Source organism: Nymphaea colorata, chromosome 8, assembly GCF_008831285.2.
Source record: "Nymphaea colorata isolate Beijing-Zhang1983 chromosome 8, ASM883128v2, whole genome shotgun sequence".
In the NCBI taxonomy this organism is placed as follows: Eukaryota; Viridiplantae; Streptophyta; class Magnoliopsida; order Nymphaeales; family Nymphaeaceae; genus Nymphaea; species Nymphaea colorata.
Window position 1 is genome coordinate 23,374,548 of NC_045145.1, and position 21,473 is coordinate 23,396,020.

The 21,473-nt window shown below is 36.5% G+C and overlaps 1 protein-coding gene across 1 annotated transcript; it reads left to right on the forward strand.

Annotated features, from left to right (window-relative positions):
• The first annotated feature begins 347 nt into the window (after window positions 1-347).
• Window positions 348-20,421, forward strand: LOC116258783 (serine protease SPPA, chloroplastic). The gene is made up of 13 exons (XM_031636169.2): window positions 348-779; window positions 1,290-1,473; window positions 2,467-2,604; window positions 3,980-4,150; window positions 4,244-4,347; window positions 5,878-5,942; window positions 10,130-10,296; window positions 12,557-12,626; window positions 15,578-15,732; window positions 17,409-17,511; window positions 18,695-18,782; window positions 18,866-19,009; window positions 19,881-20,421. Exons 1-13 carry the CDS (start codon window positions 384-386, stop codon window positions 20,109-20,111), a joined length of 2,016 nt encoding a protein of 671 aa, XP_031492029.1. The 5' UTR covers window positions 348-383; the 3' UTR covers window positions 20,112-20,421.
• Window positions 20,422-21,473: the final 1,052 nt, after the last annotated feature.

Consider the following 21,473-nt stretch of genomic DNA (forward strand, 5'->3'; position numbering starts at 1 on the left):
GTTACTTTTATCAGATCTGGATCCTGATTTCAGAAATTCTGAATCCAAATACGAGAACGGACCCGATGAACGAAAACAGGATTAAGTCAATTCTGATGAATAGTAAAGCCTTCTCAAATCCAGAACTTTTAGATCCCTTACTTCCACTACAGTCTAAAACAGCCAATTTTCTCCTCTAATGTTTCGCAAATCAAATCCGGGACATCGATCTGATATAAATCCAAGATCCAAGCGAAGTGAGACCACGCGAACGTTGAGTGGAGCCAAATCGGAGAGCTCCCAGCGAGTGACGTGGCGTCCCCTCTTTCCCTCCATTGTCGCCCATAAATTAACTCGCCTTGCCCGGCAAGCATCATCTCGCTCTCCCTCTCTCGACACAGAAGATGCTGAAGCATTCTTCCCCTCACCTCCGTCTCTCACTCCGCAGTCTCCTCCCTGCGCCCTCCTCTCGCTCTCCCATAATTCCGGTTGCCCGATTTCCTTACCGGCCGGAGAACTGCTTCCGTTCACTCCTTCGCAGCTCCTTCTACCGTTTCGCCGTCGACGAGAAGTCGTTGCCCGCGGATGCGCAGACGGAGCCTGGAGCATCGGGGATTGAGTCGCCGGATAAGGAAGGGAATGGGAGTTGGATAGGGAAGGACGATTATCCCAGCGGTGAGCTCGAATTTCGGCCCTGCGGGCCGTGGATGAGCTTCTTGGTGAAGCTTCGGATGCTCTTCGCCTGGCCGTGGGAGCGCGTTCGCAAGGGGTGCGTCTTGTCGATGAAGCTGCGTGGACCGGTGTGGATGTATTTGCCATTCGGTTTGTCTTATTGTGTTTCCTTTTCCTGTTTGATTTAGTTGTTTCTTTTTATTGCCGAAAGATGTGAGTGATTCTGTTTCCATTGTTGACCTTTAAGGTGCTTTCGCTCTGGTGAAATGAAAAGTTTATGCAGTTGTATGTGAAGAGCTGGATGTTAGTTATATATTTCTAAGTGGGGGGATTGTTATTTGCGAATATAGAGATGATATACCTAGTAAATGTGCCTCATTTCATGCCTACTCTAGATGACAAAATCATTTGTGAGCCAATTGTCGTTAGTAAAACAATGCATGATGAACCTAAGGTGCATTTTGTCTAGCTGCTATGCGGACTTAATTTGGAAGGGAGTAGACGAGAAGCAGTATGATCTTACTGAAACCTATTTGTCTGTTCAAAGAATGATTACCAGATTCAAGCCTTGTTCAACTGCAGTATGCTATATTTCTCGATGTAGTATTTTCTTACGTATAATTTCTTCTTGCTATCAGGTGTCTGATCAGTTGCAAAGTCGCTTTTCTTCTAGATTATCTCTTCCTCAAATATGTGAAAATTTCATAAAGGCAGCTTATGATCCTCGTATTTCTGGCATTTTTCTTCAAATTGAGCCTCTTGAATGTGGATGGGGCAAGATAGAGGAAATTAGAAGACATATACTGGACTTTAAGAAGTCAGGTAAATGATTTGGGTCCTACGATTCTTTTTCTCATGAAGCATCAAGTGATGTTTTAACTTTGTCGGTCTTCACTGTTTCAAATTATAACGTTATGTCCATGAATATTATGAATGTTCTGTTTTGTATATATTTTGACAGTTTGATGATATGAAAGGAATTTTGACTCTACACTCTGCGTAAGTTGTAAACTTGTAACTTAAGTAGAGCAAACCTTATAGTAGAACTGCTTTATTTAGTAAGATTTGTTTGAAAAAAACTACAAAAGAAAAAACTAAAAAATGTATGTGGCTGAAGTTGGTGCATACAAAAGAACAAGGGTGTGCTAATACATCGAGATCTGCATGTCCGTAGAGTCTACAAATCAATATTTTATATATATATATATATATATATATATAGAACGTCTTTTTTTTTTTTGCTTTGCTTAAGGCATAAAATTCAGTTAAAAAACAACATTTTACAATTCTTTGTACATAGCATGGCACATAATATTTGACTAACCCCTAAATGGGTTGAAAAGTGAAGAAACTAATGGTTCTTGCTGCAGATTGTGCAATGTCTAATTAACATGTTGGCTTCTACTCTGCTGAAAATTACCATGCATCTCCAGAATTCACCATCGTTTGCAGCAGCATGCTGATCTTATCAATATCAATGTTCATAAATCACATTAAGAGGATAGAGCATATTGTTCTTTCATACTGTAGCTGTTTTCCCCTGTAACTGTAAGATATGTCCCAAGACAACAACAACATCAATAACAGGAAAAGGGAAAGGTGGGAAACTCAGTAGAATACAAAAAAAAAAGATACATGCTAACATTAAAAGTACCACGTTAAGCAAAATTTAGATGTAGAATATGAAGTATGATAAATTTTGTAAGCAGCAAAGGTCACTGAAGTACTTGGAGAGTCACAAATTTACATTCCACTTGTTAATGTACTGAAAAACATTACGGAAGTTTAACTGAATCTTCTAATGTGTGGCCACAGGTAAGTTCATTGTAAGTTATGTTCCTGTATGCCGAGAGAAGGAGTACTACCTTGCCTGTGCATGTGGAGAGTTGTATGTGCCTCCTAGTGCATATATCAGTTTGTACGGTTTGAAGGTTGAGGCATCATTTCTTGGAGGTAAGCCGTATCAAAACTTTAGAACTTCTTTCACTAGACCACTGAAATTTATTCAGGCACTGGACAGAATTCAATTGGAAAAAGATTCTTCAGGAGATCAGGAAAATTTTACATTTCTGACATAGAAAGAAAATGTTGTATGCAAGTACTTTGAAAGAAAATGGAGAAATCCATAAATAAATGTGTAGAACCAGGTTTAGGAAAAAAGAATATCCACTTCATTAGAAAGCCCTAATCCCATTTTTATAGTGATTAGGGGGTAAAGAGGAATTACACAAAAATCCATAAAGAAATAAAAAATAATAAAAAATTACTACCCAACTTCCTAAATATTTCATAAAACCACCTAATGACTTTTATTTCTTAGTACTCCCCCCAATTTGGAGCATATATGTCAATCACACTCAGCTTGTTACTACATCTTGATCAGAAATAGGAAGAGGCTTGGTGAACACATCTGCAACTTGATCTTTTGAAGCAACATGACTAGTAGATTATGACGAATAGAGTCAGTCGTACATATCTATTTTATTTAGACCCTTGTCATGGAAAAATAAGGAAAAATGAGAAAAATGAATTATGATACTTTGAAAGTACCACCAAAAGAAACATATCATGTTTTTGTTACCACATCTTCATGTTTTTTTCCTTGCAAAATTTTTTCTAGTAATTTTTGAATTTCTGAGATTTCCTCTAGGAAAACAAACTTTCTGGTTAATTCCAAGAGAAAACTGACCAATAAAAACCCTAGCATGACACTTGTGACATTGATCCAGGCCCATGATCCTCTAGTAGAGTACCTTTTTCATAATTATGAAGGGTATTTTTTAACATGGGGAATAGTTAAATACTATATAACTATATATAACCCTATGCATGGTGGCATAACAAAATTAGGATAAGTCTTCTCTCTCTCTCTCTCTCTCTCTCTCTCTATGTCTGTGTGTGGCAAGCTTCAATTCTGCCACTATGTTGTTTTATTGAATGGGTGAAGATGTCTCAGTGGCTTTCTTTGCCACTGTGGGTATTTGATGGCTTTTACAAACCACTTTTTGCCAGATTTGTAGTTCAACATTCAGACCTTTAGCTGTACAAGCTTAAAAACTGCATATCCTAGATAAATTGAAAGAAACTTTTCTAAATTAAGTGCTGCTTTTGTAATATGTAAAGAATAGGTGATCAAAGGGTACTGATTCTTTCTGCTATCAATTGAAATTTCAGTGCAACTTATGATAGTATGGCCTTCTGAAGCTATTGATGCCATCCTTTCTTCTGATTCATATTGTTATCTCTTGTTCCTGTATGGTTGAGCTTCATCTACAACTTCTAGTTCTCTTATGCTGATATCGTGGCATTCATATATCTGTTTTCTCAGGAGTTTTTGAGAAAATTGGAATAGAACCACAAGTACAAAGAATAGGTAAATACAAAAGCACAGGAGATCTACTTTCACGCAAGAGTATGTCAAAGGAAAACTGTGAAATGCTGACTACATTGCTTGATAACATATATGGAAATTGGCTGGACACAATAAGCTCTACCAGAGGTGCTCCTTGAGCTTCTTATTTCTTTGTTCATTGGTGCTAATGTTCCACTGGTTAAAAAGCTAATTGACCCTTTATGTCTCCCGCATTTTTAGGGAAGCAAAGAGATGAGATAGAGAATTTTCTAAATGAAGGAATTTATGAAGTACAGCGACTGAAAGAAAATGGGTGGATTACAGATATAAGTTACGAAGATGAGGTTTAAATTTCTGTCCTGTCTTTGAATCTGTAAGAACATGATGCTGTTGCTAATGAAGCTGATAATATGCAAGTGAATATGCTGAGGATGTGATAAATAATGCATAGTCATGTCTTCCCTTTTATTCTGGATAGCTTAGATTGAGAGAAAGAAAAAGGTTGATGCATGGCTATGCATCAACCTCATCATTCAAAAATTATAGGAAGTGGGTATGTGTAGCTGCCCACAGGATACTGTTATTTTATAAATGTCTGTTGTCTTCCAGGCAAATCATTGGTTGATTTTTCTAGGTTCCTGAGAGAACATTTCCCTGTATGGTTGATTCAACATTTGAATGTGGTCAATCTTGTTCTCCAGCATATTTACTCCCTATTGATTGAGTATTTGAAGTTCTGTTTGGAGTTAATGCCATGTGCTTCTGTTTAAAGTGTCTTTGAGCTTGTCCATTGTTATCTAGTAGAAGATAATGCCATGCATTTTTCTCTTAACTTCTGTGAATTGCCGAAGTGGTTGTCAACTTTGAAATGTGGCGAGCAGAATAATTTTTGAATCAACTTCCTGCCATGGAGCCTCATTGGGAATCTATTTATGAACTCCAAATTTCTGAATGTGGTGGCTGCCTTTAATTCTGAAATTTGTCGGTTCAATAACAATTCCTGCTATTTTTTTGATGCTTTAAGATAGCTTGAGTGAAGTTTAGTTATTGGAAACCCATTTTCTGCACATATGGATTCTAAGATCATAATTGCCTAATTAGCATAGAAACATTGATTGCATGATCTTCCCTAGATATGCATTTGAAATGTTACCCAGTTGATAACTTAATTTTCCAATGTTACCAAAAAGCAAAAGCTGAAGGCCAGTCTGTTATGTTAGGTTCTATGCTTCTGAGTTCCAATGTTAATGTCTGAGGAAATATGTTTCTTAAAGAGAGGGAGGTCCGACATTCATCCATAATGAGTTGGTACAATTATATAGTGTGTTTATGGCTGCCGCCCTTGTTCGTATCTTATTCTTAAGGATATGGAACTAGAGGTTGGGCACTAGATTGCATTCTAGTGCCTTCCTACGATATAATGGTCTCTGTTGGACAGGTAGAAAACCCTCAGCCTGAACAATGTACCACCTCCTTTTCTGCTATCTAGTCTAGTTTCGTTACATGCTGCCACCCTATCTTAAATTTGTATAATTCAAGGGTTGACAAATTCTGTAGTTATCTACATGATTTTTGGTCAAATAGATTATATGATCATTAGGTGATCAAGACACATTTCAATATGAAGCACAAAGAAAAAATTGAAATCTGTCCCCTTCTCTTTCTTTTGAAATTCTTGATATTTCTGGCACAAAATATTTATCTTTTAGTTCAGTATCCACTATCAAATTATTGACTTTTCTTTCAACATAGGCCTTTTTTACAAAAGATTTATTATAGTAGATGATTTGCATCTTTTAATTGTTTTCTTTCTGTACATTGGATAAGTCTCACTTGGTAGGATTTCACTCATTTTTGTTATATTCATGTAACAGGTGATGGATTTGTTAAAGGAGAGGTTGGGCCAGAAAGGAAAGAAGCTGCTCACAGTTGACTACAAGTAAAGTTTTTCAGTTTCATGTCATGACATTGCTCATCTTGTTTGTTCCCTATGTCACGTAGGTGGGGGTGCGGGTGCCAGAGCAGCACATCCTAAAAAATTTGGGTGCAGGGGTGCGGCGAGGGTATTTTATTATGATTATTACTAATTTGTTATATATATGAATAATATACAATAAAATTATCTATAAGCAACAAAATTATCTATAAGCAACAAAATTATCAAATGACAGCATGATATCTATACCAAACACACTATGTAGTGTTATTGTTTATTAATATAATAAAATTTAAAACGTTACAGGAAAAGCAAGAAGTGAAAACTGTAAAAGTAAAACACGATGAGAATTAAGAAAACAGAATTTCAAAATGAAAACACACTGTAAACAAACAGGAACTCAAACATTATAAAAAAAGGACAAGGTTCAAACACTAATAGCCTAACAGAAATGATGCATCACAGTTTCAATGACTAATAGTTTAACGAAACAGATCATCGATACATGAGCATCACACATATTCACAACAAAAAGCATGCTGCAAACAAGAAAATGGAGTTGCACTCACAGTATGGTAATTAACATAATCGGTTCAAAATAAAAAACATGTGGCAAATAAACTCATTGCACAGAAAAACTTAACAGTAAAAAAATAATTATGAATAGCCATCACAAAACAAACCCAGTCGCCGGAAAAAGAAGAAGGGGCTGCCGCTGAAAAAAAATGTCTGAAAAAGAAGAAGAGGCTGCTGCTGAAAAAGAAACCAGTTCGAACGGCAGTATACGCAGGAGCTAAAGGTCACCCCGTTGCCAGAAGGAGATCCGTTGCTGGAAAGAGCACAACCTGACGATGAATAGTTGCCGGAAGCTGCTGAAGGTCACCGGAAAGAGAGAAGTGCCCAGGCGGAAGGGAAAAAATGGGAAAGGGGCTTCAGTCAAGGGTTTTGACCGAAACCCTAAATCCTTTGGCGCCTCATTTTTAACAAGTGATATTTAAAAAAATAAATAAAAAAGACAAAAATAGGCCTGACGTGAGTCAGGTGCGTATCCACAAATACCAATTTTGACCAGGTGAGCTGGTTGCACCTGATTCACTTTGACCGCACTCGGGTGCGCGTCTGAACCGTACTTGAGTCCACATCTGCACCCACACCCGCATCCGCACCCGCATCTGCACCCGGACCCGCATCTGCTCCCGCATCGTGTTGACGTGGGTGCAGCTTCTAAATCAAAGCACCCGTATGACCTTGTTTGTTCCCCTGTTTCCCTGGCTGATGTTCCTTCAGTGCCATGTTCACTTTGTAGTCTGTACCATGCAAAGTTTATCATATTTTCCTTCTCCTATTTATAGTTTATAACTTTGTCGACTATCTGTTTGTATATGATGCTAAAGAAGTCAGAATATGGTCATATTTGTGGCTTTTCAATGTAACTATAAAAAATTTAGGGTTTTTCTGAAGCAATGAACTTCATGCTTGTTTCACCAACCATGAAGGAAGACAATTAGCAATGTGAATACACATTAAGTTCGTTATGTTGGGATCTGTTTGCAAATCATGTCATTATAAGCTGTGTTGCTGTAGGAACTTTATTGGTCGTTTTTGCATTCAACCAATTTAAGGTTAACAATGTTGTATTTCAGTATAATCAAGTCTAAACTATGTCACATGGGTGCAAGGTGAGGGTGCAAATGCGGCAATTTTTCAAAAAAAATTTAGGTGCGGGTGCAGTGAGGATGTATATATATGTGTGTGTATGAATGTGTATAAATAATTTGTCACAGAGTTATTTAACTATTTACTAACGTTATTTATCTATATTTACATGTAAACTTTTTGTATCAGAAATAGTTTAGTTATGTACAGTTGTGCACATTTAAAATGGTCAGTTTTGGCCTGGTTCGGCTAAACGAATTGTATGTGTTGTGTCAGAGAAGCACCAACACCAGCACCAGCACCAGCACCAGCGTAGACATAGGTCCGACATGGGTGTGGCAGCCATTTAGAAGCACTCATGGACACAGAGTCTAAAATTGACCATTGAGTTTGGGACGTGAAAAGCAGGATTTGTTCAAGACGGTGTTTAGTTCACTAGTTTTTCATGTCATCATCATAAAACCTTTTGTACTATGTCACATAGGTATGGGTACAAACCACTTTCAAAAAACTTGGGTGCGGGGGTACGGCCGTACACACACATGCACATATATATATATATATGTCAAAAAATTTCAAACAGAATAACACATTCGCACATTTATATATATAAAAAAATTACAAACTTATATGAAAAACACCTAACAAGAGCTGCAAAGACGCACGCAAAAAAGAACACGATGACCATGAGTCACTAAACTTCCCCAAACTGTCAAAATTTTTACAGAATCAGTCACTAAACTTCCCCAAACAGTCACGATTTTTTACAGAATAACTTTGGCAAAGACTTTCCCAAAATCGAACACGCTGTAAATAACGCACAAAAGAAAAACGAAATTTCTATTGAGTAAATAACACGCGCAGAAGAACAAATGATCAAAAACTGATGCATATGAGAACAAATGATGAAAAACTGATGAGGCGCACAACACATGATCAACGATGAAAAAATGATGTGCGGCGTTTAAAGTATCTCCAAGACAGACGAAAAAATGATGAAAAACTTAACTACGAGATCTAAGAAATGAAGAGGCGCACAACATATGATCAACGATGAGGAGGAGACAAAGTCATAACCATCGAGAGGGAAGGAACGAAGAGGAGGTAGGGAGGAGGACATGAAATAGAAGAAATTGGTCAAACAGAAGCTAATACCGTCCACAGTCGCTGCCGTTCGTCCACCGGTCCACCCAAGTCGCCGATCACCGTACGCTGTCGCCGGTCACCACATTTCGTCCACCCAAGTCGCCGGTCACCGTATGCCGTCGCTGCCGTTCGTCCACCCAAGTCGCCGATCGCCCCAAATGCAGTATTCGTGAAATGGGTAGAAGGAAGAAGATGTCGAGGGTTTAGGCCTTTAGGGTTTCATTTGACCAATTTAACGTTAGATTAGTTTTAAAAGTTAAAAACTTAAAATCGTTAATTTCAAAATTGGACATCTTTGGACTCGGTCAAAGTTGACCGAATCCGAAAATGGACCGATTTGAACCCGGGTACGTTGACCGTACCAGGTACCGCGTTGACCGAATTAGTGACGCACCCATAGCCGTACCGGTACCGTGCGGGTACTCATACGTATCTGGAATGTCAGACATAGCTTTTGTATATGTCTATGTCACATGGGTGTGGGTGCAAACTACAAATACTGGTGCAAAGGACATATATATATATATATATATATATAGGGAGCGAGAGAGAGAGAGAGAGAGAGAGAGAGAAGGCAACAATAAGATTTCAAACACATAAATTTATTGTTTAAACTTTAAATTTATAAAGTCTGAATTATTAAAAAAATTCAAATTTTCCAAAAAATTAATGAAAAATAAGTCAGAGGTGTCCCATGCCCGCACGTGTGTCCAGCTATGTTGACATGGATATGGTGCCCTTCCAGAGTGTATGTGTGATGTAGGTATATCTGTGGGAACTTCATTCATGTCAATCTCCTCTTGTTTGAAAGCATGACAACCTAATTTGGATAACTCCAATACATATTTGGCTCATGCAGCGGAACAAGCATGTTCTTGCCTAAAACAGTGCATTAATTTGGTTGGAGAATTACTGTATCCCTTTCTACTTTTTGGGCGTGTTATGTTGAGAAGCATCTCATGTTTGATGCTCCACAGCTTCACATTCTTGCTGCCACCCTCCTAGAAGAACCATGGTCCTTTTGCCTAACAGTTTTGCTCTTGCACTTATCTTTTGTTGATTTGAATATTTTTTTTTCTTTTTTCTTATATACAAGTGTTACTTTTCTTAATTTGAATATCTTTTTATTGAATGATAAAACTTCTTCTGTATGTTAAATTAATTAAATTATATTATCTGGAATGTCAGACAAGTGTTATCCTATTGGTGAAAATAATTTTCTGGAGCATTTGTCATTCATTGAACATCTCATTGCAGTGGTGTTCATTCAAAAACATGTTCCATGTAGATTTGTACTATGAATTCTCTTTTTTTTTTTTCCTTTTGGAAAAGTGATTATTTGGTGGGTGTATTTTAATTTTTAAATGTGTCATTCATGTCTCTATCAGGAGATACTCAAAAGTTAGAAATTGGACACTTGGATTGACAGGAGGTAAAGATCAAATTGCAATAATCAGAGCTTCTGGAAGTATAAGTCGGGTTCGTAGTCCTCTCAGCGGTTCTGGATCTGGTATTATTGCAGACAAGTTCATTGAGAAGATCCGTAGTGTTAGAGGTTGGTATTCTGAAGTTACAATTCCTTACATTCTTTCCATGCTGGTGGTCATAGGGTTTATATGTTTCACAAGAAATGTAGAAAGCTTTTATCTGAATAATTGGAAGTCTAAATTTTCTTCTTCAAGAACACAACAGTCATTAAGCATTCTAGATTAAAATATTAGGTATTCCACTAGCTTATAAACTTCAAATCACTGATGAACGAAAGAAGTGGCAAATGGCAAACTCTGTTGAACACCTAAACATGGTCATGCAGCTACCGATGGTTGTTAGATGGAGCAAGACTTCATGTATCCAGAGTTGGATGTGAATCCAACTGGCTCACTGACATGATGAACACTCAAGTTGGTTATCTATATTACTCTTACATGAACTCTTGAGTTGGATAAGAGTATTTTATTTGAAGTATGGTTGGTTCAATAGTAAAAGTATTTTACTTGGGATATGTACCTTCAAGTATGGACATTGTTGTATGAGACCTTTTCTATTGTAGCCTTCTCTGCTCCTCAATTCCTTCATTTTTTCATCATTTACTTCCAATTTTTTTAATCCTTTATAAATCAATATGAATATAGCTCTCCAAATTTTAAGAAGATGCAGCCCATTTGGTTCAAGCTGCTGGGCAAGACTCATTTTTGCTATGTCACACGGGTGCTGGTGTGGGTACAGGTACAGACCATTTTCAAAAAACTTGAGGGCGGGGGTACAGCCCTACACACACGCACATATATATATCAAAAATTACGAACAAAATAACATATTCCGTTTTACCTTCAATTTTATAAATATGTTATTCTGTTTGTAATTTTTTTGATATATATATATATATATATATATATATCAAAAAAATTACAAACAGAATAACATATTTATAAAATTGAAGGTAAAACGGAAGATTAGTAATCTAGTTTTACTTTCTATACTTCACATCCAGTTTAGCTTAGCTCGCAAATTTACTGTCAGCTCCTTTACTACGACTCAAAGAAAGGAAGTCTTCTATTCTGACACAGTGATGAATTAGTTCCCTACATGGTCTTAACAAAAGAAAGAAGATGAAGAAAAACGTAAACTGGGATTGAACTGAGTTCGATCCTCCAACAAGTCCTAGGTAAAACGGAAGAGATTAGAGGACAAGAACAAACTCAACACAGTGAACCGTCTGCAGCTGCTCGCTTACACCATTTTCCCTTATTAACACAACAACAACCACAAAATATACAGTCTTATGCATTAATAGAAGAACGGAAGGACGAAGCTCGATCAAGCAGTCAAGAATGATTACAAAGGCACTTGTGAGAAAATCGAAGAACAAAAAACGAAGAGAGGAGCTCGATCTTCACAAAACCCTAAAAACCAAGCAAAACCAAAAGAAAGAGCTCGCTGAAGAGGAAGAAGCAGAACCATCGAGTTGAATCGCTGCTCTCGCTCGCCACTCGCCATTCGCCGCTGGCTGTTTGCCTCTCGTCGTCGGTCTCTATCAGTGAAGAAGAAGACAAAGTGAAGAACCGTCATCAACGAAAGGATTTTGATGGGTTTCGATGTTTTTAACGTGAAAAATGTAAAAAAACGTTAAAATGTAAAACATGTTAAAAACTGAACGCAAACAATTTTGGACTTTGTCAAGTTTGACTGAGTCTGAAAATGGACGGACTTGACCTCGGGTACGTTGACCGTACCTGGTGTGGTCAACGGAGTACCTGAGTCGCACCCGATGCCACACCCGTACCCGTATCAGTGTCGTACCGGTTCCTTGCGGGCAGTACCCGTGTTACATAGCATTTTTGATAAACACATGCCATATGATTGGATTCTTTTTTGTTGTTTGAATTGATGAAGAAAATGAAAAAGAGCTGAAATAAGGTTATCATGTTTCTCCAATGCTGACTTCATTCCTTCACTACCATCCCATGAGGAAAGTGTCTTATTGATGAAACTTTACCTGAATGCCTCTTGGTTTAAAACTTTAAATAACTGAAGAAAAGCATCTGGCCACTTTTCTTGATATAGTAACTTGTATGTGATGAACTTATTGTTGATGGAAGGATCATGTGATCACTAATTATTCAGAAGAACTACTTTGAGTATCATCAATATAGTATATTCATGTTGACCTCTAGTTTCTCAATGCCAGCTTAGGGTAATTGGCCTGCTTACAAGTATGTTTTCTGTGGCTTTGATTGCATATTTTGCCAATTTATATGTATTTTTTGTTAAATCATTGAAGATTAATTTCATCTTCCTTCTTTTTTCCCATTTAGAATCCAAAAAATACAAAGCTGTTGTCATTCGGATTGATAGTCCTGGTGGTGATGCTCTTGCTTCTGATTTGTAAGTGCCTTGTAAAATCTTTTATGATACTTGTCATCATTCCTAAGTGATTTAAAAATTCCATTCCCATGTCAATATGTATTCCTTGCTTGGGCATCACATTAAAGTGCTTTAGACTTGCGTTTTATTTGAAAAAAACGCGATAAATGCGCTAAATATAAGTCAGCTGTATAAAACACCAATAAAACACATTTTTTCAAAAAGACGTCAGAAAATAAAAAAGGCAAAAAATACACGCTTTTTTGTGTTTTTTACTGAATGTTTGATTTATTTTTAACTGTTCAGCCAAACCGTGAGTTTCTATCTTTTAAATGTATTAAATAAGAGAGAGAGAGATAGGTGATTAACCAGAAAATTAAGCATAATAGAGGAGAGAGAGTGCTGAAAGGTACACATAGTAATGAAGATTAATTATGTAATAAAGAGGAGAGAGAGATGGTTTACAGATAATTTGATGCAATAAAGAAGAGAGGGAGAGAGAGCCCAGCTTCTCCTATGAAACCCCTAACCCATAGCACTAAGTTACTAACTCCTTCATAAACTCAGCCTTCATATCATGCGGCTGAGTAAATTGGGTCTAGCATGGAGACCAACCAAATTTATTATTTCATAAGTCTTACATATGGCTATTATTTGCTTTTAATGTACTACGTTTCACCACATCCTGTCATGTTTATGATTTTATCTAATCATTTTTTTAAAGTCTTATTATTAGTTTATTTATTTATTTTACTTTTACCTAATTTTTAGGATTTTTTAATTTATTAAAAAGTTTCCCGAGATTTTGCCGAGATATATAATTTTGCCATATTATATCTGAGAATTAACTCGCCGTATAATACCCGTAAGATATATGTGACAATGCTTTAGAGTATATGTCTTCATTGTGGTCACCCAACCTAGGCACATCTGACACCGACTGTGAGGAATTTGGCCACTGCCTAGGATGCATTGATGTAATTCAATTAATTAATTACCACAAATCTGTTAATTATTAATTTGAGGAACATGAGAGCATTATTCTTGTAATACTATCTAGCATGCATGAAAGTTACGTAGATTTTCTAGTTTAGTTATTTACATAATGGATTACTAAATTGATTGAACTTCTTTTATGCTAGTGAATGTGATTTTTGGAAAATAAACTTCCTTCATGAGTGGCAGAATCTAAGTCACACAGTTGCATTATGGGTATATAGTGGTAGACAGAATTGAAGCAAAGTAGGTTATAAGTTCATACATAATCCATCACAATTAAAGACAGAAAATTTGTTCATGGTCCATAAAAAGATCATCAGGATACTAGCCACTGCACACTTGGAGATGAAAAGATGCTAAAAGATGAACAGAGAAGAGTCTGAAGAATCAATGTTTCAAAGTTGTGACAAACTTGTGCAGTATATATAATGGAACATTAGAATGTAGTATCTCTCATAGAAATCCGCTCATCACTGTATGACTTGATGAATAATCACGTTTAAATGTCTGGAATAATAATTTTTTTTTGTATTTCCATGTGTTGTGCCGTCTTCCAACTAAGGTCATGATGACCTGAAAGACTCCTTAGAGAAAGACACTGTTAGCGCACATTGTTTTTGTCAATTAATTAATTACCACACAATCTGTTAATTATTAATTTGAGGAACATGAGAGCATTATTCTTGTAATACTATCTAGCATGCATGAAAGTTACGTAGATTTTCTAGTTTCGTTATTTACATAATGGATTACTAAATTGATTGAACTTCTTTTATGCTAGTGAATGTGATTTTTGAAAAATAAACTTCCTTCATGAGTGGCAGAATCTAAGTCACACAGTTGCATTATGGGTATATAGTGGTATACAGAATTGAAGCAAAGTAGGTTATATGTTCATACATAATCCATCACAATTAAAGACAGAAAATTTGTTCATGGTCCATAAAAAGATCATCAGGATACTAGCCACTGCACACTTGGAGATGAAAAGATGCTAAAAGATGAACAGAGAAGAGTCTGAAGAATCAATGTTTCAAAGTTGTGATTGAAGCTTACATGATACATGTAATTGTAATTCAAACAGGCGGTCTATCTTTTCACAAACTGAGCAGTTAACAGAAAAAATGGTTATGCAATACAGGGAGTTAAATAGAAAATAGCACAAAATCTAGAAACAAAGGCTTAATGGAAAAATAGACAGTACAGAACAATAAGAAGCCTGCATTGTCCGAAAAGCAAACAAAAAATAAACAGAAAATGATCTGTACAAAATATTTAAAAAAAACATACAACACTGTAACTTTCTCTTTAAAAATTTAGTGACTTACTCAAAATTTGGCTTTTCCCATGAAAGCTAAAACCTTGTTAACAACAATACTTTAAAAAGGACAGAAGAGAGGGCTTTGGAGAAATCTGCAAAGCTAACCTTACCTCAAAAACAGAGTTTTCTGCTGTTAAGGAGAAAACCATTTGTGTTTTTGGGGAGAAGTGAAAAGAATAAAGGAAAAAAAAAAAAACCTGGTTGCCATCATCTGTCGCTGGAGTTGGCTATGAATATCGAAGGCTGTGTTGGTGCCCAGTAGCATGGGAAATTGCAATGGAAGGAAAAAGCATTGGAGATTTTAGGGTTACCAAAGGGGGTGAAACATTTAAAAGTTATTAGTTTAAACAATTAGATCCGTCTGGAGCTGTCCTGGACCTGATCTGGACATAGTGACATACCACCTTGGTTAGAAGTACCTGTGTCTGAAAACAGGCCTACTGGAATGGACGTGGGACCCATATCCATGTAGCCATGCAACTTAAGGCAAAATGTAGAGTGTAGATTAGGTGTAAAAGTTGAGAGTAAGTTTCTTTGGAACATATTAAGTAATTAAGCATAGAACGGCTTCTGCCAGTTTTATCTAAAATGAGAAGCATACTATGGATCCGTGCTTGTGAAGTAGCTGAGAAGTTTTTTTCTTTGGCCTTAGAATGTGGAGGGAGATTAGACTCTTAGCTGAGTCTGTACCTGTTATTGCCTCCATGTCCGATGTGGCTGCAAGTGGAGGGTACTATATGGCAATGGCAGCAGGGGTAATTGTTGCTGAAAATCTCACGTTAACAGGCTCAATTGGAGTTGTTACAGGTGAAGCTTGTCCTTCTTCCAAATTTCAAATAAAAACAAATTGCATTTTTTGAAAATATTTTCTGATTAGTGGTTGAAGTTATTATTCATGTCTTGGTTTGTACGTAGTCAAGCTTCTTGATTTATATTCCACGGAAGATATTTATTTAAGATTTTTGAAAGTGTGGCAGCTGGAAGCTGTAGTCTATATGTATCATTCTGGTGTCTTTATCATACATGACTTGAACATGCATTTTTAAGTCATGGTTTTGTAGATGTGAATGTGACATAATGTCGATGTGTAATAGTTGAACAAATCTTCATGGGTAAAAGAAGTGTATTCTCCTAGTTGAACCTGCTTGCAGGTGGGGTGAAATTAATGAGTAAAAATAATAAAAGTGTAATGTAACATAATAGTAAAACCACAATTCTTTGTCACATCATCATTATTATAGTAGCCTACTTTCATGCTCTTTTTATCCCGGAAATATGTCTGTGTTGGAGCTGTTCTGGCAACATGATTTGATGTTTCATATACCCAAGGTTGGAAACTCTAGTCCCTTACGTTAGAACCGACTTTGTGAACTGATTATGAGTAAAATTTTTAGGTTGAAAACAAAAAAAGGTGTTCATTTAGAGGATAACAATGGTGAATAAAACTGATCTAACTGGTGATGGTGATGGCACCTACAAGGCGGCATTTAAGGATAACATGGGCACTGAGTGCAATCTTGTAGGCAAGTTGGGAAGTAGTATAAATGAGAAAATTTTATGTTTGATAACTTCTTGAGAAAAAGAGAGAGTACAGAAAAAAGAATGCACTACGAAAAAAATTAGATAGGGAGAAGAACAAGAGAAATGTAAGACATTTGAAAAAAAAAAATTGCGAGTGGGATTTAGGAAAACAAAGTATATAATGGAGAGCGATGAAGAAACAAAGGATGGATATATGAAGATGCTTGAAGCAATAAAAATCTTTTGATAGAATAAACCGAACCTAACTATTACAGATCTCCAAGATTGGCAGCTTTTGTAACATGGGATCCCAAGCAGAACTTGTATTGCTACTGTATATTTTCAAGTCTAGTAACTGCTACAGCTACTGGAATTATCTACACAGGCAGCTGAATTCCTTGACTATTGAAATAGTTGGAGGCATAGGCATCTCTCTTCAAGTCAAGCTGTAACTTCCCAAAACTCAAAATGTATTAAGGCTATTTGATGACTTTGACCTAAGATCCAAGGGAATCTTAGCTATAGGTTGTTGCATCTAGATACCTGGAACAGATTGAATCTCTTTACTAATTGGTCTCTGTATCAATGGAGTACATAATTGCACCTTCAATTACAGAGAATGGCACGGATTGCCTAGTTCCATTCTTTTTTTTATATTATTTCCTATCCTATCCTGTCCTCTTTCAAAATCGCCTCATGACAAATCCTGTTTCCCTTACATATTTTTGCTCACCTATCTTAGTGTAAGTCATCTATCAAGCCCTACCCAGAAAGAGGAGAAAAATCAACACTGCCTTAAGCTAGCGGACCACAGAAGTTTCTCAACTAAAGCTTGTTTCATGTTTACTGTGTTATAGTAATGTCTAGTGGTGGAAACTTCACTAGACATCCTCACCAATGGAGTTTGTGGTTTTGCTTATAAGCAGGCATGTACTGATCTCATGTTTTCTTCCTTCTTGCAGGAAAATTGAATCTGGGCAACTTATATGAAAGGATTGGATTCAACAAAGAAGTTATATCGAGAGGAAGATTTGCTGAGCTGGATGCAGAACAAAGACCTTTCAGGTAATACTTTCTTCATTTGTTGTTTCATCTTTTCATTTGGTAGGAATGTTACTAAACATTATGCTGTCTTAAATTGGCACTATTATTGTATCTAACTTTATTGTGAATGAAGAATAAGGGTTGGATATGGATGTGAACATGGGTGCATAGCATTTTCAAAAAGCATTGGGTGTGGCTATATTATGTATATGTATGTGTGCACACACACACACACACATATATATATATAAACCAAAATGCCAAAGTTGACCAAAAAAATACCAAATATCATTTTGCTGTGTCCAAGCTATGTCCCTGCACCTGTACCCCTCTTAGCTGTGTGACACGGGTGGAGCACCCTTCTTGGTGAGCCATGTGACATAAGTTGTAGTGTCTATGGATTCATAGTCCTAGAAGTTGGGTAAACGTTAGCATTTTAGGTTGTTGCCTTCAAGTGAAAAATTGAAGAGCTATGTCACATAGGTACAGGTACGGGTGCTGGTGCTGGTACTAGTGCGGGTATGGGTATTGACCATTTTCAAAAAACTTGGGTGCGGGGGTACGGCCCTATATATATATAAACAATAAGAAATACTTAAAAAATATGTATCAAAATAAAGAATATACATCAACATAAACAAATAAATAACATAGAAATATATATCAACGGCTCTTGCAGCAGTGTGTTTAAGAAACCTATGAAAAACTTTAAACATATGGACAACCAAGCAGCCCCTTAGTCAAATATGAACATCAATCGAATTTTCACATCCAAAGAATAGAATAAAAGTTAAGGTGAAAAAAATTAAATCAACGTAAAATTAAGCAGTTTGGATCTATAGGTACCCAAGTGTCAAAGTACCCATTTTGGGTACGGGTACGGCGACACGGGTACGTGGACCTTACTGAAGTACCCATGTGACTTAGCTTAAGAGTGAAGCTGCTAGTTAAAGAATTTAGTGCTTTGGAGTTAATAGTAATTACTTGTCCACTTTGGTTGTTAAATATGTTTCTGTTCCAAAGCATGCTGGTCTACTATCTTATATCCAAATTCCTGAATGAATAATGATATTCACATGATGCACCCTAATGTCGTCTATATACCTGATGAGTTGAGATTGATGTAGCTCAAGGAAGATAAGCAATCCCCAACTTCTTGTCTGTCCTTTTTTTTCTTATTCATGATTATTTGTTTGTTTTTCAGGCCAGATGAAGCTGAGCTCTTTGCAAAATCTGCACAGAGAGCGTATGAGTTATTTAGAGATAAAGCAGCTTTCTCTCGATCAATGAGTGTATGTTGACATTCTTGTTTTATCTTGAAACTAATGGATGTGTCCAATCCATGTTGACATCAAATAGCATTTCCAATCTCTAGGTAGATAAAATGGAAGTGGTTGCACAAGGCAGAGTTTGGACTGGTGGTGATGCTGCCTCTCGAGGTTTAGTTGATGCTGTTGGTGGGCTTTCACGAGCTGTTGCCATTGCAAAAATGAAAGCCAATATACCACCTCGCAGACCGGTACCCTTCCTGTTTCCATTTGTTTTATTTGCAGATGTCATATATAGACTGCTTAAGGCTTATGGGAAAATAAAGCAACCATTAGGAGATTAATACATAATATGTTAATGCTTTTTGAAAACCTAAATTATCAGGATTTCAGTGCCGTATTTTCTTGTGCAATTAACTTAAGTTGCCAGGTTGTGTCTGCTTGCTTTCTTGGGTAATCTTGAGATTGTCTTGGTTGCTGCACCTAGACAACTACCTTCTTTCTTGAAGAGTTGTGTAAGTTTATATCTGGATACCTGCAGTGTAGTAGAATTATAGAACGAAGGTGATCATAAATACTAGAATCGCACAGGAGACTGAACCACCATATGTTCATTGATAGATGGTAAAAACCCCTAATTGTGCAGTTACAAATGCTCTTCTCTGTCATGTTTTTGTCTCTTTTCAGGTTGTCTGCAACCTGAAGTAGACTGGTCAAATACTGGGGGCATGAATAGTTTGGCATCTTATATAAAAAATGTCTGTGGGTTCATGTGATTCAGTAATGGTTCTCGTGATGAGATTATCGGCTGTATCGGACCATCTAAAGAGATGGGAAGGTGCCGTAGTCTCGTTCCAAGAAACAGGTTTCTAATGTACCACTTCACTCTCTCTATATATGTTGAGTCAATTTTGTTAGTTTCTGATTCTGGCCTTTCCAATCTTGTCTTCTAACGGTTTCATCTGAATCCATAAGTTCCTTTGTTTCTCTTTTCAGTCTGTGTAGACAAAGTCAAATATATTTTTGTAATCATTTTTATAATTCAGTAGAAGTATCTTTTTCCCCTTTTTTCTAGCTGAAGTGAATTACAATTATGTGGTGCATCTTTGTGTTTAAATTTAGGTTAAACTAGTGGAGCTAACAAAGAGCTCGCCTTCTTTGCCTGAGGTCCTTGGTGGTATTGGAGGTGCCCTTGCTGGAATTGACAGATCTGCAAAAGAGTTGTTGCAGGAGTTGGCTTCATATGAAGGGGTTCAAGCTCGAATGGATGGGATCATAATTGAGGGATTAGAAGGTGTTCCTTATGGGAACTCCATCTTTTCACTGATAAAGGATTATTTTACCTCTTTCTAGTTCATAGTAGATAGCCTCATCAAACATTTAGTGGTAGCATAATTGCTGCAAAATTTATTCCACCATGGTTCTAAATGGGTGGGGTACATGTTTCCCATATCCCCTTGGTGCATTTATGTAAATGAGTATTTCAAATGTCCAAAAGAAGATGCACTTTACAATCGAAAATTGCCATGTGACGTCATGGGCTCTGTTGTATTATGAACAATGCATTTTTTATAGTTTTACATTTGCAGAAATAATGTAAGCATTGTAACTGATGGTGAAACTGTGCTGCTAGCTAACTTTTTCCTAAAAGCAAGATATCTTTTGTGCAATTACAGTGTTCAAGAGAGCAGCATGTAAAGTTGGCAAGAGATGAAAAAGTAAAATTTTTTCTAGTCATGATCATCGCAAAGCACAAGATTTCTTCTGAGAAGATAAAGTTGAGTTGGAGATATTTGGTCGAGTAACTTACTTCCTTGAAAAGCAATTCGTGTTTCAACGCTCCATTTCTAACCGATGTTCGTGCCATGTAGTCGTTCCTGGTAGAAGGCAAGAGCAGCCGTGGGGGGAATTTAACCTAAATCTACGGCTGCTAGTGGTAATCTGGTTTCGATTTTGCTATCGATAGATCACAGTTAGCAAGATACAAAAATAGATATGGGCAGCAGATGCTTGGAAAATGACTTCAAATCAGGAGGAAACTGGATATTGTATACAAAATAATTATAATGTGCAGAAAAACGGGAAGAAACGGTGGGACACGATTTGGATTAAATAAAACATGAAAATATGTAAAAAGTAAAATAATGAACAAGTTAAAATTGTACCTCATAATTTCAGACGCAAAAACCACAAAAATTCATCGTGAAAAGGTGAGAACAAAACAACGAATAACGAAAAAAGAGTTGACAAAACTAAAATAAATTATATGAGATTCTCATTCTAAATGAAACAACCTTGTCACAAGTAAGAATTCTTCAAGCTTTCGCCTCTTTCAGTTTCTGAACAGGTTTCTGAGGAAACGAGATATCTTTCTGAATATAGAAGTTCCAGTAACCGTGGGATAGGCAGAAAAAGAAAACCATGCATGACCAAATAATTTGAATTTTAGAAAAAATACAATGGGATGCAAGTCTTTATTCTTAAACATATCTCAATACTATCATTTTCAATCCATAGTTGCTAACACCAAAACATTTGAATTTTTTGTCAATATCAATTGGTTTTCAATTGTAATTGTGATTGAATTATTTTTAAAATCCTGCTAAGTTTGCAAGATTTTCCAATTAAAAACAAAAGAAAAAAAAATCTAACGAGAAATTGGATGTTCATAAATCGCTGTTTTGAACCCTTTCACCACGCATGCAGCTTCTATAA